Raw genomic sequence first — 27,668 nt, 5'->3', positions numbered from 1 at the left:
AAGCATCCTACTGAGGGGCCATTAGAAGGTAGGAGAAAAGCTAACCACAAATACCAGGAGATTTGCACAAAGGTGAAACAAGGAAACTACTAGCTCTGGAAAAAAAAATAACAGAGGAAAAACAAAAAAGGAAGTCAGATTTTACATAATAGTAAATTACAACACTCAAGTGTCAATAACATTTGCATAGAAATAATAACATAGCCACTGAACACTGATCTAACTAATCTAACCACACTGTATACTAAAACCACACTGGAAGGGTAGTCATGTCTGGTGGTCCCTGTATTCTCCATAAAAGATGAGTAAGCGCATCCCCTAAGCATGAGAGGGCTAGGGAAGGAGGTGGCTGCTGGCAGCCTCTCTCCCGTGCACCTTTCCTCTGCCTCCGAGCTTCCCGTGCCCATTGCTCGGGGAGTCCTCTCAGAGTCCGGGAGAACAGGGAGGAATAGGAGTTGGTCCCCCCAGAGCCTTACCCAAGCTGAGGCTAGAAACAGAAACATTACAGCAAAGAGCCAAGCCCAAGAAACCAAGGTGGGAAAACAGAGTGAAACACAGCCTCATGGATCCTGTGACAGAAGAGAGGAGTGAGGACACTTACTGGGAAGGCTCTCGGGTCCGGGTCGGGGGTCCGCCTCCCCTAGAAGGCTCCAGGCCTGGAGATCACTGGTCTGGGGACTGAGACACACACCTGAAGGAAGTAGAAATGAGATGCAAAAGGACTAATTTTAATTGGAGGGTGGAGGCAGGAAATGAAATGAGATCTCCCTCCCTGTTAACCCTGGCCTGGCTGTGGGCAGAACTGACAACTGGTACAGTTGAAGCCCAAAAAGGAAGGGATGGAGACAACAGAGACAGAGGCCAAGGGTGGAAACAGTCAGAAGAGAGACAAAGAGGCACAAGAGAGAAATGAGCAGAAGAAACAGAAAGTCAAAGCAGACAAAACAGAGAGAGAGACATAAAATTAGCTGATGGGTACAGCGCTCTCGCTCTTTCCCCCCTCCTCCTCTGCGGTGACCCGCACCTTGGAGAGGGTCCGACGGGTAGAGGGGGAGTGGGATTAAAGACCAGGAGACAGGGTTGGGAGGACTGGCACAAAGCACCAGCACCAGCACCAGTACCAGCAACTTTATTCTTTACACACACTGCTTTATATCTAAAACTGTAACTGGTCATGCTTCATAGATCACTGCTAGGGCTTGGCCTGTCATAGGGAAGTAACAGATCGTTACAGGCTGGGCAAGACTGAGCAAGCTTTGTCTAGATCCATCTGTTGTTTGACAGTTACTACGATACTTTTAGCTACAGAGGTCGTGCCTCGGCCAAGCCTTGTCTAGTTCCACTTTGCTGCAAACTCTAATAAAGCCTTAAACCTTTCCTGAGCTTTGACCTTAAAACCTTCCAGGATCGACATAGGGTAGAGTCCAGGGCTTTGCCATGTCCTCTGGTCAGCTTAGACTTTGCCAGCAGCATGACGGTCCCCAACACTCCTCCTCCTCCTCCTCCTCCTCCTCCTCCGTCTCCTTCTTCTTCTCCTTCCCCCTTGCCCTTTCCTCCCTTCCTCTCTCTCATCATTCTGTAAACAGAGTTCAGCCTACCTGGATACCTCAGTCAGCCACTGAAAAGCCAACATCCTGGATGTGTGCACCCCTTCGTTCTGGCCAGTCAGTATCCCTGGGAAGGCCATGCCAACGCCCTCTCTCCTCCTGCCCCTGAACTATGTGGCTGGAGGAAATTGTAAAACTTGACCAGATCCTTGAAGTCTCTGGGCTCCACTGGGTCCTCCCATAATTGATCAATCAATGCCTTTGATAGCTCGCTCTCTGCCCTTCCATTGCCCCAAGGCTGAACCCCAGCCTTGCATTGCCATTCTCTGCAGATCACCTTGCCTCCAATTCCCTCAGAAAAACATCGCTTGACAGGAGCTCCTTCAACTTCCCTTCTCTCTCCAAAGTGTCTCCGATTCTTCATCCTTCCCTTTATCCTTTCTTACCAAAGAGAAATATCTTTAGTTCTTGGTGATGAAGGATCCACATCCAACTCAAATCAGCATGTGAGTAGGAGGTCCCAAGGGCTGTGCATGGTCAGTAGGGGCAGCAACACCTCTTCATCGGGGGTGGTTCTCTCCTCTGGGCTTCTCGCTATGGAAGGATCTCAGGGCGCCAGCTGGGCGGAGGCAGACCCCCACCAGGAACCCATAAGGGAGGCCACAGCCCAAGGCAGCCTCTCCAGCATCTTCCTCATCCTGCCCATGACCATCCTCCCAGCTAGGCTTCTCCATTCCTGCCTTATTTAATTACATAGCTCCCCTTACTCACACTTGTATGTTCTATTTTTCTCCTCTAGACCCTGACCCTTAGTTTAAAATATACTCAAAGCTCGTCCAGCCTAAATTGTCCCCCTCTCAGGCCTGATGTTCCCCTAGCTACTGCCTTAAATGTCTGTTCTCCTTCCCAGCAACTCCCTTGAGAGTAGCCAACACTCAACACCATCAATTCAAACTGACCATTTTTTCACATCTGAATTCTGATTTCCATGTGCTCCTCCCCACACCCCAATTCCACTGACAGTGCTGTATTAGGGTTGCTGAAGATCCAGGTCATCAAATCCAATTCTTCTCTAATAGACTGCATACCTGTGTTAGGGAGGATTTAAAAAATAATGCATGTCTACACGGAGCACTGACAGGGGAGCAGGATTGTGTCGATTCTCATTATAGTAGGAAGCAGTTCTTGGGCATAAAGCCCAAACTCCTTCGCCCAACTTGACAGCTGAATGCTGGGACTTGACCTAATTAAGGGAGATGACAGATTTCCTGACAGCCAGGTGTTATCACCCCCATTATACCAAGAAAAAAGGCGAGGCTCAGAAAGAGTTACCTATGTATACATTGCCCAGTTACACAGTGCGCGTTCGCATCAGACCTCTTTTCGTCACATAGTAATGGTAATAGCTACCACTTAATAACTGCTGTAATCAGGCACATGCTAAGAGATTTGGAGACCATTACTCACTTAATCCTCCAAAAGTACAGACTAGAATCTCCACTGACCACTCCACAATGCTGCTGGGATGTCTAATGGACATTTCAGTGGTGACACATCCAAAAATGGTCTTTTCCCAGAAACCTGCTCCACTTGAAGCTTTCACTGTCAGACAACTTCGTTACTAGTTGCTCAGCACACAAAAGCTGGAGTCAACTCTTTCACACTGTACAGTTTCAAAAGAAAGAAGAGAAAATCCTCTTGTCTCCGCCCTCAAAATATACCCGAAATCTGCCCACCTCTCACCAGTTGTACTGCTACTAGTTTGGTGCCAACCACCGTCATCCCTCACTTAGATTACCTGGTATGCTCCTACCACGCCTCTCTGCTCTTTCTCTCTCACCTGCCTCTCCCCAATCCTATTCTTCTCAACACAGCCAGAGTGATCCTTTTAAAGCAAGGAAGGTCATGACCCTCCCCTGCTCAAAACCCAGGAATGGTTCCCCATCTCACTCAGACGAAAAGTCAGTGCCTCACCACGGCCTAACAGGGATGGCGAACCTTTTGAGCTAGGCGTGTCAGCATTTTGAAAAACCCTAACTTAACTCTGGTGCCGTGTCACATATAGAAATTTTTTGATATTTGCAACCATAGTAAAACAAAGACTTATGTTTTTGATATTTATGTTATATATTTAAATGCCATTTAACAAAGAAAAATCAACCAAAAAAATGAGTCCGCGTGTCGGCTCTGACACGCGTGTCATCGGTTCGCCATCACTGACTAGGAGGTCCTCACGGATCTGGGCCCAACCCCTCTTTAGAGGTGCCTCGCCTGCTACTCCCTGCCTTCACCTTAACACTCCAGCCATCAAATCGCCTCCTCAAACACGCCAGGCCTGCTCTTGCCTGAGGCCTTTGCATCAGCTTCCCCTCTACCTGGAGGCTCTTCCTCCCCACCTTTGCCCCCCATGGGCACCTCCCTCGCCTTTTTCAAGTTCACTCAAACCTCACATTCTCGTGACCTAACTTTTCACAACTCCTGATTCCCCCTTACTCTCTGCCACTTTCTTCTTTTTTTAGCACATGACTTTTTTTTTAAATCCTCACCCAAGGATATTTTTCCATTGATTTTTAGAGAGAGTGGAAGGGAGGGGGAGGGACAGAGAGAGGAAAAGATCAATGTGAGAGAGAAACATCAATGTGAGAGAGACACAACAGAGGCACATGACCTTGACCGAATCGAACCCTTCAGTTCTCTGGCCGACACTCTATCCACTGAACCAAACCTGCTAAGGCAGCGAATCAGTTTCTAACTGTTAGAATCTAACATATTGTATAATGTACTTATTGTTCACTCCCCTCCAGAATGTAAACTTCTCAGAGAAAACGATCCTTGTTTTGTTCACTGATATATGCCAAGTGCCTTTTAAAAAGTCTGGCACATAGTCAATTTGTTGAATGAATAAACCTGATGACAGATTTACACCCTATGACTGTCAAAAACAACGCCCTTTGTAATAAAAGGCACTTTGACAGCCCTTATCCCATTGAAGTCTGAAACACGATTTGCGAGCCTTGCGCAGCTCTCTGCCTCCATCTGGCGGCAACTGTCAGACTGAATTGTTTCTCTTCCAGCGCAGTCACAAGTTTGTTCGGAACTATTCGACTCGGCTCTCACTGAGTGCGCATCGGACAGAGATCCAAGAGCACGAGCTCCGAGCAGGAAATTGCCGTGCCGTGAGAACCATCACCAGTAACCAATAGGAACAGAGGTCTTGGTCACGCGGTGCGCGCTCAGCCTATGGGGCTGTCAAGGCCGGTCCGCTTCCTCCCTTCCGCTCCACGCTCCTTCTCTCTCGACAAGATGGCCACACCGGCAGTCCCGGCGAGCGTTCCTCCGCCCGCCACATCCCCGGCTGCGGCCCCGGCCTCAGCCCCAGACCCGGCCCCAACCCCAGCTCCACCGCTTTCTCCGCCTCCTGCTCCGGCGCCGGTTCCAGCTCCTACTCCGGCGCCCGCCTCCTCCCCAGACCCGGCGGCGGCGGCGGCTGCGAGCGCGGCTCCGGGCCAGACCCCAGCCTCCGCGCCGGCTCCGGCGCAGACCCCGGCGCAGTCGCTGGCCGCTCCGGCTCTCCCGGGCCCCTTCCCCGGCGGCCGTGTGGTCCGGCTGCACCCGGTCATTTTGGCCTCCATCGTGGACAGCTACGAGCGACGCAACGAGGGTGCTGCCCGAGTCATCGGGACTCTGCTGGGTGAGTGGTCGGAGGATGGTGACGTCCCCCTGGACCTCCCCCGCCCCTTCCTCTTGCTCCCCTTTCCTCCCACCCGCGTTGGTCTCCCGCCTGTTCCGCCATCCCACCTTCCCGCTGCGACTCAGCTGCCCGTGAACTGGCCGCCTGGCTGCTGTCATTATGGGCGACGTACGGCGGATGGGAGGAGCTGTGTATTAGATGCCGCCTGCCGAGTGCTTTACATTTACGCCTCCCGGTCGCATGTCACGTCAAGGGTGGTTAGTCCCAGTCAACAACCACGAGTTAAAACGCCGGCTAGGAAGCCAGAAACCCGGGACTCCCGAAGCCCCGTGACCACGTTTTTGTGTTTGCAGAGAAGTTGCTAACCGGTGGGACAGCTGTTAAAAGATACCCTTGTCAACATCAAACCGGTTTGGCAGGAGCCCATTTAGTGTTTCAGCGATAATGTGCTTTCATAGATGTGTGAGCCCGATGCCCCATCCCTCAGCCTCCCCGGTGCCCGATGCCCCATCCCTCAGCCTCCCCGGTGCCCGATGCCCCGTCCCTCAGCCTCCCCGGTGCCCGATGCCCCGTCCCTCAGCCTCCCCGGTGCCCGATGCCCCGTCCCTCAGCCTCCCCGGTGCCCGATGCCCCGTCCCTCAGCCTCCCCGGTGCCCGATGCCCCGTCCCTCAGCCTCCCCGGTGCCCGATGCCCCGTCCCTCAGCCTCCCCGGTGCCCGATGCCCCGTCCCTCAGCCTCCCCGGTGCCCGATGCCCCATCCCTCAGCCTCCCCGGTGCTCGATGCCCCATCCTCAGCCTGCCCAATGCTCGTCCCTAAGGACCCGGGTCCCCGAGCGTGGCCTGAGCCTCCATGTGGACACTCACAGTTGTATTGTCTGTTTGCGACATTGTTTAACCTTCGCAGCAGAGAATAGCCCTTTCCCCACCCACGTTCCCAATTTGGGGGTCAGGTATTTTTTATGTTAAAGTAACTTGTAAAACGGAGACGCACTAACGAGGACTTACTGGTAACATACCCCTTCCTCTGGGGACTGCTGGTCCCACCAGGTTCATTTCCACCCCATCTTAGTCACAGATTGTGGGCGCCTTGTGAGCCCACGCCAGCCGCATGCCTCACCTCTCCTCCTTCCTCTTGCCCTGTGGTAGCCCCACCACAGAAGACCGAGTATTGAAAGAGGACGTGCTCTGGAGGCCGACTCCACCAGTTTGTCCCGTGCGCCTTGGGGACAAAGTCCCTTCAGGGGCTACCTCGGGCTTAGGCTCCAGGAGACCTAGATTGCTGGGGAAAGCCTCTAGCCGCTGGCACAGAGCAGCTGCTGGTCGCCCTCCCCTCCACACCAGGCCTGTCCCACCCCTAAGACACGCACACTCTCTCTCTCTTCCTTTGCGGGCATAGCATTTTACAGGAATGCCAACTAATCCATTCTCTTCCAACAGTGCCAGGGTTTTCCTCACTCCAAGCTTTGTGTTATCTTTGACTCGAGCACCTCCCTGCTCTCCCCTACTTGTGTCTTTAAGTTTCACTCATCTCCAGGTTCCCCGGAAAAGTGAGCCCTGTCGATCCTTCTTCCCGTACTCCCCCCTCATCCCCTTCCTTAACTTCCCAAAGCCTGACAGCGTTCTGTGACTGTGCCCTGCTTTGACCTTGTACGAGTAATAAATGGCTTTTGCATCACTGACTTGGCACCCAGCAAATACTTACTCTTTTAGCTACTCTGTCAAATTTTCCAAACTCACTGGAGCTACTTAACTAAGGAAAACTGCAGTAACTCTCGTTAGAGCAGCTGCAACCTAGGTCTTAAGCTCCTCATCCAGACAGGCATCATGGTGCAGGGCGAGGTGTAAAGAGGCCATGTTTACGGAGTGGTGCGTGGAGTCTGCTTGGTAGGGACAGATTTCCTCAGACTTTAATTTATGAAACATATTTCATTTGGTGAAATGAAGTTACTGGTGTTTTTATGTATCATAAGACTGTTGGGCACTTAGAAGTCAAAGCTTGGTTAAGTGAAACAGTTCAGTCAGAAAAAGCGAAGAACCTTATGATTTCACTCATGTGAAATATAAAACTGGAACTTGTGGACACAAACAGCAGTGTGGTGGTTGCTGAACTAAGGGGTGGGGGAACGAAGGGGCCCTAATATATTGGTGACAGGAGAAGATCTGACTGGGTGGTGGGTACCTGGTACAATAGATAGGTCTTGTTTCTTATCCTATATAATAAAAAGCTAATATGCAAATTGACCAAACAGTGGAATGACTGGTCACTATGCTGTGCACTGACCACCAGGGGGCAGATGCTCAATGCAGGAGCTGCTTCCTGGTGGTCAGTGCGCTCCCACAGTGGGCGCGCCATTCAGCCAGAAGCCGGGCTCACGGCTGGCCAGCGCAGCAGTGGTGGCAGGAGCCTCTCCCGCCTCCGTGGCAGCGCTAAGGATGTCTGACAGACTCCTTCCAGGGCTCCCAGACTATGAGAGGGCACAGGCCGGGCTGAGGGCCCTCCCCGCCCCCCAGTGCGTGAATTTCGTGCACCAGGCCTCTAGTATGTTCATGTTGACCAATGTCACCCCAATAAACTTACTGTAAAAAAAAAGGAAGTAAAAGCTTAATAAATGAGCTCTACTCTAACTCTAAGTTGGAGATGAAGCCATATTCTTATATGCAAATAGTTTAGAATGTAATGTGGTAAACGCTCCAGTAGAAAGGTGTCCTAGAGGCATAGAAAATATAGAAGGCTTAAGTATCTCAAAAACTTGACGTGGTCAAGTCTTAGATGCTGCTGAGAGGTCAAATAAGTTAGAAGATATATCCACTGGGTTTGGGGGCATAGTTTCAGCTAAGGAACAAAACCATGGTAAAGTGGAATTAGACACCAACAGGTATAAGCAGCATTGTGGTCCCTGGTGGAGAGGAGAGCACGTGAAGCCTGGGAGGGGAGTAGGAAAAGCAGAAGTCAAGGGGCTGGCAGTTTTGTTGGGGTTGAGAAACAGGTGTGCACAGTGGGAGCAGCGTGTCAGAACCAGAAGAGAAGTTTGTGGTAAACGCTGACATTGGTGTTGGAGGTTCACAGGCAGGTCCTGGGTGATCGTAGGGTTAAGGTGCTGATCCTGGACCAGACGGCTGAATATCTGAAAGCACGAGGAAGGGGGTCGGAGGCAGTTAGGAGCCTTCGGGTCACATAACACGGACAATCCTCTCTCACAGGGACCGTTGACAAGCACTCAGTGGAAGTCACCAACTGCTTTTCAGTGCCGCACAACGAGTCAGAGGATGAGGTGAGTGGGACTCTAGCTGCCCCTGTGCAGTCTGTAGCTGTTCTTTTGCTGGGCTCCCCTTCGGGCCCTCCCCCACACTATATGCTGTGCTCACAACTAGAGTCCTCCTGTTCACAGAGCTTCGCTCCATTTGAATATACTTTCATGTGCCTTTTCTGTCTGGTGGGTGGCCTCTCGTTCTTAGCCATTTTTTTCTATGAACGTCTGGCTTCTGAGCTTCCTTTCCTGCCTTCTTAGGTGGCTGTTGACATGGAATTTGCTAAGAACATGTATGAATTGCACAAGAAAGTCTCTCCAAATGAGCTCATCCTGGGCTGGTAAGTTGGGATACAGGGGGGTTGGAAAGTCTCGGCGATTGCCAAGGCCGTTTGCCACCAGACTAGATGTTGTGCTCCCTCTTCAGGAGATAGAGCACTGACGGTGTGTGACCTCGAGGGGCTGTGAATTCAGTGTGTGTCGCTGGCTCTTCTGATCCTTTGAGGCCAGAAATATCTTTTCAGTTGCAGCTTTTACTCAACAAGTCTTTTGCTTTGCTAATGATTTGGGACTTTTCAAGAGCTCTAAGTCAGCTTTTGATTTGATTTGATATAGTTTTCTATATATTTACTGTTCTATTATTTGGAGTGTCACCGGGTGTCCCTACCATGGAACCTAGAGACACCCGTGCCACCATCGTGGTTGGTATTGATGTCACATGTAGGCATGCGTCCACAACCGTGTTTCATTTTCCAGGTACGCTACAGGCCATGACATCACAGAGCACTCTGTGCTGATCCATGAGTACTACAGCCGGGAGGCCCCCAGCCCCATTCACCTCACCGTGGACACGAGCCTCCAGAACGGTCGCATGAGCATCAAGGCTTATGTCAGGTGACCGGGGTCTTGGGTCACAAGGGCATAAAGGCTATCTAGTTCATACCATGGCCAGATGACACCCCACCTCCAGCCCCGGCAGGTATAACTCCCTGCCTCCTAAGGAAGCCCATTCCTCACTCAGCAAGGTTTTATTTGCCCTGAAACAAATCCATCCTGGAAATTTCCACTCACTGATCCTAGCTGTACCCCAGATTTCTCCTTGCTCTTAACCAGTTTCAAGGGGCAGCCCTTTAGGTATTTGAGCAAGCTATCATGTTCTTCATGTCACTTTTGGGGGGTGGGGAGCTAATTCTGTACAGTTCCTATGGTCGATCCTTCCACGGTGTTCTGATCATGGTCCTTCACCGTGTTCACTGCTTGTCTGAGCTGCCCTCCGTAGTGTGTCCTTCTCCCTGGGACTGAGCAGGGATAGGGGTAGTGCACATTGAGAATGGCTGTCCTTATGGCTGTCCAGGGTTTAGTACAGTTTGATGACCGTACGTTACAGTATTAAACTGGTGAAAGTGGCGGTTAGTGGGGGGTATTGGGAAAGGCTGCAGTGGCATGCAGAAGCAGGGGCTGCTCTTGGAGTTGGAAGGATTCTACTTTCTGTTCATAATGAAGGCATTTGTTAAGTTTATATGCTGATTAACTTTGTGCTGTTTCTGTGTCTGACAGTGACACAACTAGTTAACCATTATGCAGTAAGACAGATGGTGGGTACCAAGTCCTTATGGCCAGTTGGGGTACCACGAGGCTCTAGCGTTGCCTGCTTTCTTAGCCTTCCCAGGTATTTCATGCATCTCAGACCCAGTTGGAAGTGTTTAGCTGACATAGTAAAGGCAGTCTCCTTTAGTGCGATGACTTGCAGCACCCGACCTAATCTGGTGGGCTGGAGTCAATTCGTCTATCAGGTGCAGATGGAGGGCTCAGTCCCAGAAAAGACCTGTCCTGTCTCCTTTCTGTGGTGGTGTGGATGTCTAGGCACCCAGCTCCAAGGAAAATTAGTGTCCTGTCCTCTTATCACTGAGATTGCACAGGTACCACAGGTCCGAAAGCTGAGTCCCCTCCCACAGGCCAAGGGGTTGATGTGTGGAATGAGCTAAGGGGAGGAAGTGAGCCCTCTGGGGTTCGAGCCTTCTTATGTCAGAACCTTGGGAGCCGTACTCTTGGTGTGGCTGCTTTCCTGGCCTGGACCTGACGTGGAAGCCCTCTCAAGGCTGTCTTGTTTACCTTGACTTCTCTCTCCCCAGCACTTTAATGGGTGTCCCGGGGAGGACCATGGGGGTGATGTTCACACCTCTGACAGTGAAATACGCGTACTATGACACTGAGCGCATTGGCGGTGAGTCACCTCCCATGCCCTTTTTCAAGGCCTTTAGCATTTGCATAGGAGGAGTTGCTGCTTTCTGACAAGGATGGAGAGCCTTGGGTTGGCTAAAGAGGAACCATTGAAGTCAGTCATTCTCCTACATAAATGGGATTCAAGGAATTATGTGTGAAATTGTTAAAGGTGGGAAATTATCAGTACCACAGGCTACATGGCTGTTCATATGAGACCAAAACCAGTGATAGCATTCTAGGTGCAGGAGTTGGGCTGTCTGGAGAAACACTAATAAGGGCAGAGCAGGGGAGTTGGGGAAGTAGACCGAGTCCAGAGGGAGGTGGGAGAGTTAGCAGGATGGTTAGAAATCATCTCTTTCCTGATGGAATCACTGAGTTTTCCATTTCTTCTACCTCCCAACCCAACCTCACAGTTGACCTGATCATGAAGACCTGTTTTAGCACCAACCGGGTGATTGGACTCTCAAGTGACTTGCAGCAAGTAGCAGGGTCCTCGGCTCGCATCCAGGATGCCCTCAGCACAGTGTTGCAGTATGCGGAGGACGTGCTGGTGAGGGGGGGGAGGGGAAAGGAAGGAGGGCATAGGTCCACCCTAGCTTGCTGGGGGGTCTGCTGAAATGACAGCCCTCAGGGGTGAGACTTAACTGTGCCCATTCAATCTATTTGGTGCTCAGTCTGGAAAGGTGTCCGCTGACAATACTGTGGGCCGCTTCTTGATGAGTCTGGTTAACCAAGTACCCAAGATCGTTCCCGAGGACTTCGAGACCATGCTCAACAGCAACATCAATGTGAGTGCCACTTCTGGGCTTCTGGAAGCCTCTGCATTCTCTACCTCACCACGGAATGTGAAGGGAATTGGGGGACAGGAGACTGGGCTTTGCCTTTGCCACCCTTACTCTCCCGTTTGGGAGGAAGAGATAGTACACATGCTCAGAGACCCCTTCTCCTTCCTTGATTCCATTGGCCCAGGTCCTGCTGATACTGTGACTTGTTATCTAAATTCATAGTTGAAAGAAATGCTTAAATTCAAAGGTTAATAAAAATGCAATTTCTTATTTTTCTCATTGAGTTCAGAGATGGGAGTGTTCTCAAGCATTTCCTTCCCGTCTTCTACCTCTCACTTACCCTCTCCCAGCTGTCATTTATCCAGGACGGTCCTCACACCCAGTGTCTGTTGGCGAGGTTCCCAGATCAGCCTTTCTGCTCCCCTTCCACCCAGCTCCTCACTCATCATGACTTCTTTCTCTTCCAGGACCTACTGATGGTGACCTACCTGGCCAATCTCACACAGTCACAGATTGCCCTCAACGAGAAACTTGTCAACCTGTGAATGGGCCCAAGCAGCACCCCATCCACTCTGGCCCCAGCGCTAGGACTCAGAGTGGAGTGAAGTGGAAATGGCTTCTTGTGGTTTGAGTCACACTGAGTGAGTCAGCTGCTTGTGACTCTAAATAAACATAGCCTATCTTTTGTAAATGATTCCATCTTATGTGCATTCACTGCTGGGGAAGGGAGAAGACTATTCGAGAGCTCATGCGGAAACCACGAGTGAGTACTTTGGGTAGAAGTTAGTTGTGTGCTTGTCATCAGTTGTACCCACAGCCCAAGCCACTGTAGCTTCACCTGCCCCCGAATCAGATAGCCTTAGCACACTGGTCACAGGGACACTGTCTCCCCACTCTTCTTGCTTATGATCGAAGCACATAGAAAGTTTTTGTCACTTCTCTCCCATAGCATCTTAGGTGGATGGCAGTATAAAGGGTTGTGCTGTGCACAATTTGAAGTCCCTAGAGAATGTGCTGGCGAGGGAGAGAAGGAGGTGGATATAGATCTCAGTCCTGGGACCCATGAGTCCTGGTAGGAAGACAGCTTCTCCATGGTGAGAAAACATTGCTTTATCGAATATTTCCTCTTGGTTTTCAGCCTGGAGAAGTTTCCCACAGTACTGTGAGCCATTTCTTAAAGGGTCACGTGGTTTCCACAGGAAATGACAATGAGAATATATGCAGGGGAACAATTGAGAGAATTGGATACTTAATCTAAACTGAAAGAGTAGAGGGTGTGCTCAGTGTTTTAAAATACATAAATAGTAGGAACGAGCTGTCTGACACTGGTTCAGGGGGGCAGAATTACCATCTCTAGGTCAAGTGTTTCCCCATTTTAGTGGGGAAAACAGAAAAGTAAATAATCACTTGCAAAACAGTGGAAAATGAGTGCTGATCTAATACTTACTGAGCACCTGTTATGTTTGGGGGCAGTAGTTATTTTCAGAACAGTTTAGTACGTTACTTGAAGTTACACAATTAGTAAGTGATGAAACAAGATTTGAATTCAGGTCTGATTTCATTTTTGTGTGTAGCCCTCTGCTTCACAGTTTAGTGGCCCAATGAAATAATTAATAGGGCAAAAATGCAACATGACAGGAGCACATGATAAGGATTGACCAACTCTCAGAGGGCATCTGGGAGGATTCTACCCAGGACGTGATATCTGAGCTGGTTTTTTGCTTTTCAACCAGGAAATCATGAAAGGCAGAAGAAACAAAAAAGCGTAACCCGCTACGAGCTAAAGGAAGTGTTTATAAGGATTGGATCATGGATCTCTAAGAAAGCTTCAAGCTTGACTGCAAAAAAAAAAAAAAAAAAAAAAGCTTACCCTGTTCAGAACCTAAGGGGGTATATGCAGGAGCCGAGCATAGGGCCCTCCGTCTGTGGAGGTGAGCTCTGTATTCCAGAAGCTGTGGGAAGCCAGTGGATAATTTTAAGTGGATTTAGTCAGATGTGGGTTTTAGGAAGATCACCTGGTAGTGTAGGAAGGGTAGAAATAGAAAGCAGGGCGATGAGTTTGAGGGTCACTGTTGGTTCAGAGGAGAGATGAGTGCCCAAACCAAGGCAGTAGTGGTGGGGATGGTGAGGAAGACTCAGATTCTAGAGCAGGGGTCCTCAAACTATGGCCCACGGGCCACATGCGGCCCGCCAAAAACGTTTATCTGGCCCACCAGGTGTTTTTGCTGCCTCTGCGTGTCGTGCTTAGCAGCCGGCTCGTCCTGGGCCCGCAGTGCGCATGTGTGGAATGTCTGAGGGACAGTGAACTGGCCCCCTGTTAAAAAATTTGAGGACCTCTGTTCTAGAGGATGTTAAGAGGCAGACTCAGGAGGACCTGAGACGGGTTGAAACATAGATGGTGACAGGTGGGAGGAGTCCAGGGTTGCCTGTTTCTGATAGTGGTGGGTGAAGCGATGGTCATATATGGAAGCTTAGAGGATGCAGAGAGCTGGGACCAGAATTGAGGTTAGAGGGACCACACGGTGAGGTCTGCAGTGCAAAAGAAAAGAATTGTGACTTTGGTGAACTGCACCAGGTCTTTTGGGAAAGGCTGAAGAATTCAAGTTAGCCGTTTGCTCACGTGATACTTAAATGCCAAACTGTGTGCTAAGCAAAAAGCCATGTTACCTGTTTAAGATGTACCAGAGCGGACCCAGTAATCAGTACCTGGGGAATCACAGGTGTCGGGGGTTATGGAAGGCGTCTCATTAGGAAGTGAAATCTAAGCTAGACTTGATGGGGGCAGACTGAAAAAGAAGACAGGAGAAAACAGCATTCTAGGCACAGAAAAGAATAGGTGCAAAGGCTCAGAGAAAGGCAGCGTCAGCCATGTGGCTCCAGCCTTGCTGACTCCTGGCTGGGGAGCTGTTTGGGAGGAAAGGAGCGCCCTGTACCTAGGCTGACTGAAAAATAATGACTGGATTTTTTAAAAAATATTTTTAAAAATTGTTTTTTAGAGAGGGGGGGCGTGGAGAGAAACATCAATTGGCTGCCTCCAGCATACCCCCTACTAGGTAGGGATCAAGCCCGCAACACTAGCCTGTGCCTTGACTGGGAATCGAACCTGAAACCTTTCGGTTCACAGGACGATGCACTGGCCAGGGCTGGATTTTATTTTTATACCCTTTGCTTATGTACACACAAGTCTGTTTTTACTGTCAATGTGTGTACATGTTCTCTTTGTTATGTGGTTGTGCTTATGCTAAAAACAATGTGGCTTGACTTCTGTGACACACCACACTCCCCGGATTTTCTCTCAACTGCCTTAACCACTGCTTTTCAGTGCTTTTTCTTGGTCCTTCCTCCTCTGACCCTCCCTACTGTTTCATTCCCCAGGGCTGCATCCTGAGCCCTCTGCACCATCTCTGCACCCTCTGCCTGGAAGACCTCACGAAGTCTGTGACATTTATGACTGCCTGTATGTTCATGCCCATGCTCTAGCTCTAGCTCTAGCTCTGGCCACATTCAGAACTAGTTTCCTGATTCTGGACTAGTTAAACTGACACAAGATAACTCACCTGGATGTCTCAAAAGCATCTGAAATTCAGTTCCATATTGAACTGATTGTCTCTTCCTCCCCCACAAATCACCTGAATTTCCTTCCTCAGGTGATAACTATGTACCCAGTTATCCAAACCCTAAACCTTGGGTAAATTCTTGATTCTCCCTCCCTTTCCACCATCATGCCTCAACTAGTTAATTACTACTCTGCCTTCAGTCTTGCCCTCTATGATATTCATATACATATATATATGTTGGTCTTCATCCATGCTCCTGGCAGGCAGCTTGTAAAACCTTGGGAATTTCCTAAGTGATGGGAGCTATAAAGATAGAGTCTTGTTATTCCTAACAAGCCCCTGTCAACAGCACCTAAGTTTAGGTTAATGAAGTGATTTTAGAAAGCCTCTAGATAACCATAAGATGGGGACTGGTTGCCAGGAGAACTGACCTGCGTGATTGGAGGTTGGAACTTTCAGCTGGATTTAATGCCACTGAGTTAATCAAAGTCACCTACATATGAGGCCTCCACAAACCCCACAAGGACAGTTCGGAGAGCTCCTGGGCCGGTGAACAAGAATGCAGCCAGGAACCCAGTGCGTGCCAGGACAGTGGCGCAGCCAGACAGGGCCCGAACCTCCTGGGCGCCAGACAGACCCCTTCAGACCGCACTCTGCCTCTTCATCTGGCTGCTCATTCGTATCCTTTGTAGTAAATCAGTAATGGCTAGTGATCTTCAGTTCTGTGAAGTGCTCCAGCGAACTAATCCAACCCACAGAGGGGGCCGTGGGAAGCTCCAGTTTGTGGTGGGTCGGTAGTGCACAGGTGTCAGCCTGGACTTGCAACTGGTATCTGAGGGGGTGGGGGCTGTCCTGTGGGACTGAGCTCTTAACCTTAGGCTCTGACACTGTGTCCAGGTAAATAGTGTCAAAACTATGCTAAACTGTGGGACACTCAGCCAGTATCAGCGTTGCATGGTGTGGAAAGTCACCTGCACATCTGATCACGGAAATGTTTGATGTGAGTAGTCAGTTTAGAGAAAAACGGTTTTCCTGTTCACCTCTGGTCCATTCTCACAGCAGCCACACTGCTCTTTGCAAATCTGACCAGGACACACCTCAGTTGAAATCTCTCCAGTGGAGTCCCATAGCCCAGGGTAAACTCCACACTTCTTACCACAACCTGCATGGCTCATCAGATTGCGTGGCTCACCAGCCTCATCCCTTACTCCCAGCCTGGGCTCCCTTGCACTTGCTCTCTGCTCTGCTAGAATCTGTGCCCCTTTGGCTCGTCCTACTGCTCATCCCTTAGGTTTTAGTCCAAATGTGCCTCCTTGGAAGGTGCTCCTAGACCAGGATCCCATGATATTCTCCTAGCTTAGCATTTATCTCACCGTTTTGAACTTGTCTGTTTATCCCCTATTAGAGCACAAGCTCTGTGAGGGCAAAGTCTCCTGTAGACTTAACATTCCCAGGTCCCAGAGCCGACCCAGACCCAGAATAATTCTTAATAAACATTTGCTACATGAATAAATGAATGGGTGGCTTGCAGGATAATTACCACGAGGCGCTATGGACATAATAGGTTCATTAGGAGTCATCAGGATCTTCTGGATGGGGCTGGAGGGAGGGAGCACGCCAGACAGTGTTCCTTGTTTTACTCATTTATTCTCCAAATACTTAGTGACGCTTAGTATGCGCCAGCCATAGAGGCAGGTACTGGGGCAAGAGAAGTAGATGAACCATGTTCTCTGCCCTCTATGGGTCTCAGTATTATGGGGTAGATGCACAAAAACAATTATGACAGAATGCTGTAAATTACAGGGTAGGAACAAGTCTTAGGAAGACACAGTACAGAACATGCTGAAATCTGCAGAGAAGGGAATACAGTATTTAAAGACATTAAAATTGGCGCAAAGGAGGAAGAGCTTTGAAGAAAGGAATGAAGATCAAAACGTTACTTTCAATTTCCTAGTGGCCCATATTTAGAACTGTGTTTCCAAGGGTACAGCAGCTCAGCGGTAATGGGAGGGCTGCAATAACAGCCACACACAGTATCTCCGCCTCCTCTGGGGACACCGACCTCCGCAGACTCTCCCAAAAGTGGTCCAGGGTGTCTCTCAAGTTCTCTGAACCTGGAGTCAGTTTTAAAGTTTGAAATTCAAATTTTAAAAAATAATTTTTAACTGAACAAAATAATCATTGTGCCAGTAACAAAAGTCCTCACGGAGCTAACAAAATTCCAGTTGTCCCCTTTTCCCTAGTCATGTCCCAGAGGGGCAAACTGGGTTTGGTGATCTGGTCTCTGTTCTGTGATCGATCTGATCCGTCCTCACCTATCTTCTGTCTCACTGGGGTTGCCAGCCTGTGCTTGTGATTCTGTCCCAGGATGATGGTTGTCAGTCTTAGAATGGACTCTGCCTCCAAGTATTGGTCCTTCTGTCCACAATAATGGACTTCTCCAGCCGTGGGCAAACTACGGCCCGCGGGCCGGAGGCCCGTTCGGCTGTTCTATCCGTCCCGCGGAGCCGAAAGAGCGGAGGGTTCTCTTGCTCTCCCCTCCGCTCCTTCACCAGCAGCAGTGTTAACATGTATTAGTTCACACAAACACTCCATCCATGCTTTTGTTCCGGCCCTCCAGTCCAGTTTAAGAACCCATTGTGGCCCTCCAGTCAAAAAGTTTGCCCACCCCTGCTAGTCCCAGAAGCAGCGCTGCTCTATGCCGGAGGTTTTCTGAGTGATGGCCACTAGAGGGCTCCCTTGCGCCACTTAAGACTGCTGGTTGCCCATTCCTCTTCCTTCAGTTCCTGAGCAGTTTTCTACAGGCCTGGTTTAGAAAAAGCACCTTCGCCTTTGGGGAGGCCAGGGCAGTGCAGAAAGAGTGACCAGAATGTCTAGAAATGCTTCCGTGGCCATCTTAGGGCCATAGTGATGATTACAAAGCACCTTCCTCTATACCCACCCAAAATCACTCCAAATAATCCATTTCAAAATGTGGTTTGGAAACACTTTTAAGTAAATCTAGGGCTCACTCCCCTTCTGGTCAGATTGTAATCTAAAAGCTCCTCTATACAAAAATCCTGGCGCCACCATTTCCCAGGAGACACCCTGGCCAAGGCCCTGATGACCAAAATGAGGTTCCTGGACTTCCCGTCCAGGGAGGGGGTGGTGCCAGAGCTAGTATAAAAGAGCCTGGCCTCCACACGGTAGTAGAGTTTGAGCCGGTGAATGAGGACACTCACCCAATGGGGTTGGAAGGAGATAGTATAGGGCAGGATCATATCTTGTCCCAGGTAAGACGGCTCAGCTCAATGGGGAAGCAGGAGATGGGAGAGGTAAGGGTCACCTGAGAATGGAAACTCCAAACTTAGACCTAAAAATTCAGCTGGAGGGGGAATGTGCTTAGGTTGGATTCCTTGAAAGCAGAACATGTACAAGGACTTGGGAGAAGCTGGTTTATGTGTAAGTCATCTGTTAGATTCCCAGGGTGGCCATAGAGTACCACAGACTTGGTGGCTTAAAACAACAGAAGGTTATTATCTCACAGTTCTGGAGACGAAGTCTGAAATCAAGGTGTATTCTAAGTACAGAGGACACAGCACTGTATATCAGCGGAGAGTCTAATGCATGTTCTACACCCTGGAGGGTGGTGGCCCAGTCCAGTTTCATCCCAGAGCTGGGTCCTTCGCTGAGGCTTTAGTGGGCCACTCTCACTTTCTACCCGTTCCCAGGTAATAGAGTACATATGGTAAGACCCCTTGTTTTACAAAACCATTGCCAGACATCCTTTTCCATAGAGAGACCTTTCAGCTGAGACTTTCCTAGCAGGATCTCAGGTTGATAATTTGTCTATAAGCCTTTGGAAAAGCACTACAGACAGCAAAGAAGATAAATCCGTATTCAGAGCGTGACAGTTCCAGTAAGGACACGCGCTGCCCTGTCCAGGTGGGAGGAGTCTGAGGTAAGTGCTAGGGCAGGCTCCTCTGGGTGACGGGCATGACACCATAACAAGGACCCAGCCTCTGCGCGTGCAGGTTGAGCAGACTCTGAAGCGAATACTCATGCACAAGTGGTTAAGAAAGTGCCTCCATGGTGTGATCATAAATAATTAACAACTGGCTCTCTGGGGGAAAAAGAAAAAAGCCTTGATTCATAGCTTTTGCCAATTTCCATGAATAGTCTATGGTGAATGCTCCCCCCGTGCCAATTTCTGAGCCTGGCGTTGGGAAGAGATGCTAACAATAGACTCTGGGCACTGGCCAGCGGTAGTGCACCACTGACATGCTGCTTTGGGAGACACGGAAAGGAGCGGGTGCAGGACAAGAAGTAGGAGGAAGGGAAACGATATGATCCCAAAGTCCCACAGAAGTTACAACAACCTGATCCTACAGGGACTCTGGAGTACAAGTTACCCCTCAGTGTTGCCCATGCCCATGGCAAGAATGCTACGCTTTCATACTCCTGCACCTGTCAGGTGTTGGACAAGGGCCATCAGAGGCAGTAAATTCCTAGGTGCCTACCACTCTGTGTGGGTGAGCAGAGTGGCTCCGGCAGTGTGAAGGCAGTCATCGGAAGAAGAGGTGCAGGTGTTGGGTTTTAGAAGCAAAAGTACATTGAAGCTGTTGGTGAAAGTGGAGGGTGGGCAGAACACATGAGAGCAGTAAAAAGGAATCCAAAATCTGAGTGAAGCAGCAGTGTTGTCTACGGCACATCTCACTGCCGGCCCTCACCACGTCCAAGCTTCAGGGGCCACCGCAGCAAATGCATCAGACCAGCTCCCGGTGCCCGCCCAGAGCACTGGATCCCAAGTCACAGGAGGCTGCTCCAGGCCAGTCAGCTCTCCTCTATCCAACCTTACGTTCCATCTCCCAGCCCACTTCCACTTGAACGTCTTTAAGATCTGCTCCTACACTTGTTCTCCCTGATCCTGCCACTGCGTCGTATCAGACAGCAGAGCAGCAGAACCCTCTCTCCAAAGGCAGACGGAATCCTTGGTCTATCTTTGGGTGAGGAGAAGGAAAAATACCTCTTAGTATACATGCAAACATCAGGGGAGGAGGGGCAGGACCTATCTTGAGGGAGTCCCTTCTTAGGTCCTACTGGCCGTCCATCAATCCTTCAGAGAAAGAACATCCTTGGAGGCTTGTCTTATAACGTAGGGCTCAGGAGCAGTGGCTTCCGGTTCTGCATGTCTGTGGGAGGGGCAACAAAGTCCATACACTCTCCAGACAGGGAGGTTCTCCTCACCCCATCCAAACAATGAAGTAAGGCTTCACATACTTGCAACATGTTGTTTCTGGAGCCCCAATCCAGCACCCTGAGCCTCACCATCAAGATGCCATCAGGAACAGGAGTCCATGCATGTCTATAAGCCCTTTGCTACATGCAGCATTTTGCTGAGGACCTGGCCCTTGGTGAAGCCTGGTTAATGTGGCATTTGGGCAGCTCTGAGGGCCATGGAAACCAGCGATTACAGAGACGGCTGTATTCTACATGGTGGCAAACTCTAAAGCTGTTGAGACCAGCAAGTTACGTGAGGGAGAGAAGCTGGGTGGCTGGGGCTGAGGCCCACAGGGGAAGACGTGCTCCCTGTAAGGGTAGCCGCCACTGCTCTGCGCTATGCCTGCCATGCTGAAGGCAGGCCCAAGGGCACCAGATTTTCAAGGGAAGACAAAAAGCTTGATCTATTAAATCCCACTTTTTAAGTGTTGTCAACTTAGTCCGTGGGGACGCCTGTGCCAGACAAGCAAAAACACTTGTGGGCTGGATGCAACAGGTGCACTGCCAGTTGCAAGCCCTGTAGCTAAGGGTTAACAAGCAAGTCTAGTTTCACAGGAGATGCCCCTGATCCTTGGATTAGTGTGCTCAACCCCTGCTGCCCTGCACTCCACCTCCAGGGAATTTCGGCGCCTCCACCCGCCTGTGCCTGCATCCCGGCGCCTAAGCGGAGCCTCTCCACAACTCACGAAAAGGTCCTTCTTAGGCTTCCGTGACCTTGCGAGGAGATTATACCTGCAAATCCCCGCCGCTGAGGTGGGGTGAGGGGCGGCGGGGAGGCGGGGGGGGGGGGGGTGGCGGTGGTGGATGGATTGGAACGTGGCGGCCGCTCTCCCTCCCCACCCCACCCCACCCCACCCTGTCCCACACAGCTACCCGGTTCTCCTGCCTTTGGATCAGCCTTGGCCAAGTGTAGACAAAGTGTCTCCGCTTGTTGAGACAACACAGCAGGATTTAATGAAAACACCAAGGAAAATAAACAGAAAGGGTGGCCTGGAAATGGGATTGTTTACAGAGCTTGGTCTTCGGACCCCAAGGGGCCACAATACCCTGAAGTGCGGGCCGAGGGAATCCCGTGGGGGAGGGGGCGGGAGAAATGGATTTCCATTCGGGTAAAGAGGGAGCTGAGTCCCTACAGTTTTAGGAGCGGGGTTTTGGTGGTTAAATGTCTTGCTTGCAAGCTTGGAAGGAAAAGGCAGGGAGAGGGAGGCGAGATCTCCGAAATTCTGGGGATGGATCTTCCTATTCCTGAGAAGGGGACAACTGAAGTATAAAGCTGGGGGTACTTTAACGGATGAAGACGCTGTCCCCCCCCCGCCCCCCGACACCGGTAAGGAGGGGCCATGTCTCTAGAGGGGGTCAGGGTACGGGGCCTGTACGCGGGACTGCCTGCCGGAGAAAGGACAGCCTCTTAGCAGTCCGTCCCGGGAAGGTTTGAAAGCGCAGTGCCCTAGTGACGCCAGGAAAGATGGACCGGTTGCCATGGCGACGTGGCGCACACATCAGAAATAAATAAGCAGTCCAGGCTGCAGTAGCCGCGCCCCCGCGGGACTCAACGCGGGGGAGGGTGCCCCTTGGGCCCGGGTCCCCGCCGCCCACGCGTCGGCGCCATTGGCGGAGCCGGAGGGGGTCCGCCCCCCAGGGGGGAAATGGTACCGTCCTCCACCCGCGCCTGGCCCGCAGCAAGCGAGCTCGGAGCCCCGCGCAGCCTCGCCCTCCGCCCGCGGAGCCCGGAGGCGGCGATGGAGGGAGTCAGCAGCCACCGGACCCTGTCCTACAGCCGCTGGAGCTACGACAGGTAGGGCGGGCGCCTGGAGGATGGACTTCGCCGGGCCCCTGCGGGTGGCCCTGCGTGGGCGCCCTCGACGCTCGCCTCCTGCGGGAGAAGCCGGGCTCCGGGGCATGAGAGCCGGCGAGAGCGCCCAGACCCCACAGTGGACTCGGACCCTCGAGCATCCGCAACGTTGGTACCGAGAGCCGAGCCGAGCGAGGGCGTCCTCACTCCGGCGGGCAGAGCTGTCCGAGTGGGGCACGGGGCATAGAGACCAGCGAGCTGCCACCCCCCCTCCCCAACCCCACTCGTGGCCTCGGTGGGCGCTGGAGCCGCGTGGAAGAGCGCCGAGGGGCGGGCCGGGCGAGGGGTGGGGCGCCGCTGGGCTCCAGGCCCGCCTCCCGGGTCTGCGCCCCACGGGACCCTCGGTGGGGACCTGGCAGGCACCCGGCGGAGTGCGCCCCCCCCCCCGCCCCGCGGGGACGGAGAGCTGCTGCGCGCGTGGGCGGCTTGGAGCCGCTGCCCACGCGCTGGTCTTGGAGGAAGGACTCATCCTTCCGGGTGAAATGGGAAAAATGAGGACGTTGGAGTGAGTTGGTCATAAAGCGGAGTAGATTTACTGCAAGATTTTTGTCCTTTCTACTATTTTCTGGTGTGTTAGACGCTACCCCCTCCTTTAAAAATTAAACCAGGATCAGAGTTGATTTTTGTTGTGTTTTTAAAGTTCGTAATCCCATGTCGCTCTCCAGAATTCTGGAGTTACATTTGTTGATCCATGACCCTAAAAGGTGAGAACTGGAGGAGAAACTTCATTAACTCGCTGCCCTCACCGCCCTGAAGACCTGCTCCCCGCTGCTGCCTTTCCCTTCACTCTGCCAAAACCTTCTGGCATCTCTCTGGCAGCCCTTGTTTTCCTCCTATCCCGAAAGCAGGCCAATTCCCCTTGACACCCTCGCCCCCACCCCCATTACTCTCCCCTTGATCCCATCCCATCTCCCTTCTCCATCTCCCCTCCCTCTCTTTATTGGAGATCTGTCCTCAGCCTGGAAACCTACTCAAGTTTGTCCTGCCGCCCCACAGGACGGGTGCAATGACGCCGGCCTGGCCCGCATGGCTCAGTGGTTGAGCAGCAACCTATGAAACAGGAGGTGATGGCTCATTCCCTGTCAGAGCACATGCCCAGGTTGATTCTGTTTCCTGGTCAGCCCTTCACTGCACAATCCTAGCAATCAGCTTGCTGTCCCTCACAATCCCAGGGAGCTTGCCCTTTTGAAAAGCAGTGCTCTCTGGAGAGGAACTCTGAAATGATGGGGATAGTAAACTTAAAATAACAAAACCTTCAAGCTTGTATTCTGATCCCAAATCACATTCATTCACTTACTCAACAATGTGTTAAGTGCAAACTATGTGCAGCACCTTGGAGATAAAGAGCTAAAAAGACATAAATCCTTCCTCCAGGTGAGCTCAGAGTATAGTCAGGGGTGGGCAAACTTTTTGATTCGAGGGCCACAATGGGTTCTTAAACTGGACCGGAGGGCCGGAACAAAAGCATGGATGGAGTGTTTGTGTGAACTAATATAAATTCAAAGTAAACATCATTACATAAAAGGGTACGGTCTTTTATTTCAATAGTTTTATTCATTTCAAACGGGCCGAATCCGGCCCACGGGCCGTAGTTTGCTCACAGCTGGTCTAGGTTCTTGGAGACAAAATTGGTAGCATATGCCAAAGGTCTAATACATATATGGGAGGAGACTTTTAAATTGAGGTAATTCTATATAGTTACTAAACTTTTTCCTGCAAAAAGAAACAAATAAAAGCAGCTGTTAATAGTTAACCGTCACTTTCCAACCCTGTTCTCTGGCTTCTGCTCTCACCACATCTTGAACCTGGAAATTGTTCTCCTTCCTTCCTTCACGGAAATGGGCCTCTCTGCCTCCCAGTTCTCAGGGAAGCATGGGCCTGATTTGTTTGCATTTCCTAGAAGTTTGTATAAATTCAGTCATTCAGTATGTACTCTCTTTGTAGTCTGGCTTCTTTCACGCAGCAGAGCAATTTGATTTTCTTCCATGTGGTGGCATGAATTGATAGTTCATTTCTTTTTATTGCTGAGTCATCTTCCATTATATGGAGATATCTTTGTTTGTTTATAGGTTCACCTGTTGGTAGACACTTGGGTAGTTTCCATTTTTTGGCTATCCTATATAATAAAGAGACAATATGCAAATTGACTGCCATGCCCTCGCACAAGATGGCTGCCCCCATGTGGTCACAAGATGGCCACCACAAGATGGCCGGCAGGGGAGGGCAGTTGTGGGCGATCAGGCCAGCAGGGGAGGGCAGTTGGGGGGACCGGCCTGCAGGGGAGGGCAGTTGGGGGGGACCATGCCTGCAGGGGAGGGCAGTTAGGGGCGACCAGGCCAGCAGGGGAGGGAGTTGGGGGCAATCGGGCCAGCAGGGGAGCAGTTAGATGTCGATCAGGCTGGCAGGGGAGTGGTTAGGGGGTAATCAGGCTGGCAGGCAGGTGAGCAGTTGGGAGCCAGCAGTCCTGGATTGGATTGTGAGAGGGGATCAGGCCTAAACTGGCAGTCAGACATCCCCAAGGAATCCCAGATTGGAGAGGGTGCAGGCTGGGCTGAGGGCCACCCAGCGCACAAATTTTGTGCACCAGGCCTCTAGTTACAAATAAAGCTTTGTGACTTCATGCAGAAGTCTTTGTATGGACATATGTTTTTATTTTTCTTGGGTAAATACCTAGGAGTAGAGTACCGAGGTCATGTAGTAGGTGTACATTTAACTTTTTAAGAAACTGTAACTTTCCAAAGTGATCATACCATTTTACATTCCCGAAAGCAGTGTATAGAATTCCAATTCCTCCACATCCTTGCGATAACTGTCTTTTTCGTTTCAGCCATTCTAATAGGCATGTAGTGGAATATCATTGTGATTTTAATTTGTCTTTCCCTAATGACTAATGATACTGAGCATCTTTTCATGTGCTTATTTGCCATCCATATGGAAAGTATCTGGTAAAACCTTTTTCATATTTTAATTGGGTTTTTTTTTTCCTTATTTTTGTCGTTTGGAGAGTTCTTTGTATATTCTGGATACATGTCCTTTGTCAGATTTATGACTTGCAAATATTTTCTCCAAATCTGTCTTTCTTTTCATTCTCTTATGTTTTCTGAAGAGCAGAAATTTTTACTTTTAATGCAGTCCAATTTATCAATTTGTTCTTTTATGAATTGTGCTCCTGTGTCATATCTAAGAAATCATTGCCTACCTCAAGCTGACAGATGTTTCTCCTAGGAAGGAACCATCTAATTTTAGATTTAATATTTTAGGTCTGTGCTCTATTTTTAGTTAACTTTTGTATATGGTATGAGGTTCATTTAAAAAAGAGAGAGCCCTAACTGGTTTGGCTCAGCAGATAGAGCATCGGCCTGTGGACTCAAGGGTCCCAGGTTCGATTCCAGTCAAGGGCACGTACCTTGGTTGCGGGCACATCCCCAGTGGGGAGTGTGCAGGAGGCAGCTGATTGATGTTTCTCTCTCATCAATGTTTCTAAGTCTCTATCCCTCTCCCTTCCTCTCTGTAAAAAATCAATAAAATATATTTTTAAAAAATAAAAAAGAGAGAGAAGCTATCCTGTTGTTCCAGCACCATTTGTTGAGAGGACTTTCCCATTTTTTCACCTTTATTGAAAATCAGCTGTCCTTTTATTTCTATACTATGCATTCTGCCTCACTGATCTGTTTGCCTTTCATGACACCAATACCACTCTGTCTTGATTGCTATAGCTTTGTAATAAGTCTTGAAATCAGGTTGTTCAGGACTTTCAACTTCCTTTTTTCTTTTTTTTCAAACCAGAATGCCTATTCATTACTCCACAGTTGTGAAGATCCCTTTGTAGTTATGCCCAGGGCCCATCCCCAATCTCAAATCGAGCTACTTGGAAAGTAAAATCAAAAGGTTGCTTGGTGCCCTGCCCAGTGTGTCTTGGTGGTAGAGCATCGGCCCAAACACCAAAGAGTCACAGGTTCAATTCCTGGTCAAGGGCATATACCTGGGTTGCAGGTTCTCAGTCCCAGCTTGTGGCCTGTTCAGGAGGCAACCAATCAATGTATCTTTCTCACAATAATGTTTCTCTCTCTCCCCCTCCTCATCACCTTTCCACCCTCTCTAAAAATCAATGGGAAAAATATCCTCTGGTGAGGATTAAAAACAAAAACAAAAGTTGCTTGGTAAGTGTGAAGTCAGAACAAGAGAGAAGGAGTGATTTGGAGAGACTCTTTTACCCAAGTCCTGGAGAAACCAGGATGCTCTTCTTTCTCAAAATTGTTTTGGCTATTTTAGGTCATTTTCAACTTCACATTAATTTTAAGTGAAATTTTCCAATGCTACAGAAAAAAAAATCCCAACCTGCTGGGATTTTGATTATAGATCAATTTGGGGAGAGTTGACTCTTAATAATATTGGGCCTTCCAACCTATGAACATGGTATATCTCTGTTTATTTAGATCAGCTTTGATTTTTCTCAGGCATATTTGATAGTTTTCAGTGTATAAGTTTTTCACCTCTGGTAAGACTTATCCCTAACTATTGCATATTTTTCAATAACATTGTAAATGGTATTTTAATTTTTTTATTGTTCAATTGTTCATGACTAGTGTATAGCAATACAGTGGAGGGTTTTGTGGTAACATATGTATAACATAAAATTAGCCATTTCACTAACTGTACAACTCAGTAGCATCAATTACCTTCACAACGTTGTGTTAGCATCTCCACTATTAAAACCTTTCTCATCACCCACACAGGAACTCCGAACAGTGGCTCTAGCTTCCGCTTTCTAGTGTTCCAGAAAGTTGTTCCTTGTTCCCTTACAGTATTCTGATCACCTGCACAGCACACTGTTGACCTTAGGAAAACTACTGAGCTGCTGTGAGCCTCCACTTCCTCATCTTTAAGTTGGATGTAATAGGAGTATGTATCTCATAGGGTTGTTGTGAGGATTAAACGTGCTAATGTGTGTAAGGCTGAATAGATGCAGAGTGCCTGGGACAGTGACAGGCACATAGTAAGTGCCATGTAATTGGTAGCTATTGTTATTTCTTCCTGGCCCATAGCAGGGCTCCTCCACTAACATTAGAACTTTTCTGTTGGATTGATTGAAAATTAGGCCATTCCTAGATACAGAGATAAGCGTGGTGACTCAGGTAGGCTCTGCCTTTGTAATCAGGAGTTCTGTGAGGTGAGTGGGCAGGAAAGCAGAGGAGGCTGAGATGGGTCAGGACCATGGCTAGGGAGGCAGTCCAGGGATTGGAGAGGCATGACTAATAAAGACCTGGTAGGAACCAATTGGAACCCGTTGGGTGAGAGAGACACAGTTACAGGGATGAGAAGCAGGGCCAGATGGGGTCACCCATCTGAAGCAGGGGGCTGGGGACTTTAGCCAGTGCCTGAGGCATGGGTGACAAGATTCAACTTCTCCAAGACGGACTGGGGCTTTAGCCCCAGTGGAGAAGTCACAAGTAGATCAGGAACTGAAATGGAGCCCTCTCTTAGGACTTGGACCCACCAGCCAAC

The 27,668-nt window shown here is 49.9% G+C and overlaps 2 protein-coding genes across 3 annotated transcripts in view; both read left to right on the top strand.

Annotated features, from left to right (window-relative positions):
- Nucleotides 1-4,179: 4,179 nt before the first annotated feature.
- On the top strand, nt 4,180-16,559 carry EIF3F (eukaryotic translation initiation factor 3 subunit F). 2 transcript variants are annotated; one of them, XR_013996419.1, is made up of 9 exons: nt 4,180-5,238; nt 8,441-8,511; nt 8,749-8,828; nt 9,244-9,381; nt 10,620-10,711; nt 11,124-11,260; nt 11,385-11,498; nt 11,963-12,136; nt 14,871-16,559. XR_013996419.1 is itself a non-coding variant. In XM_081099194.1 (8 exons), the coding sequence occupies exons 1-8, from the start codon at nt 4,788-4,790 to the stop codon at nt 12,038-12,040; spliced, it is 1,161 nt and encodes a 386-aa protein (XP_080955320.1). In that variant the 5' UTR covers nt 4,180-4,787; the 3' UTR covers nt 12,041-12,189. The 2 variants fall into 2 exon arrangements, 1 of the variants encoding a protein (XP_080955320.1); XM_081099194.1 differs by lacking the exon at nt 14,871-16,559 and having other exon boundaries at nt 11,963-12,189.
- A 5,374-nt stretch (nt 16,560-21,933) lies between these two features.
- TUB (TUB bipartite transcription factor) overlaps nt 21,934-27,668 on the top strand; it is a 72,497-nt gene continuing 66,762 nt past the window's right edge. The window contains exon 1 of the mRNA XM_081098637.1: nt 21,934-22,106. Within this exon, the coding sequence (XP_080954763.1) occupies nt 21,958-22,106 (149 nt within the window). The 5' untranslated portion in view covers nt 21,934-21,957. The remainder of the gene's footprint in view (nt 22,107-27,668) is intronic.

The sequence above is a fragment of the Myotis nattereri genome, assembly GCF_964212035.1.
Source record: "Myotis nattereri genome assembly, chromosome: 9".
In the NCBI taxonomy this organism is placed as follows: Eukaryota; Metazoa; Chordata; class Mammalia; order Chiroptera; family Vespertilionidae; genus Myotis; species Myotis nattereri.
This window is presented reverse-complemented; position numbering and strand designations above follow the sequence as displayed.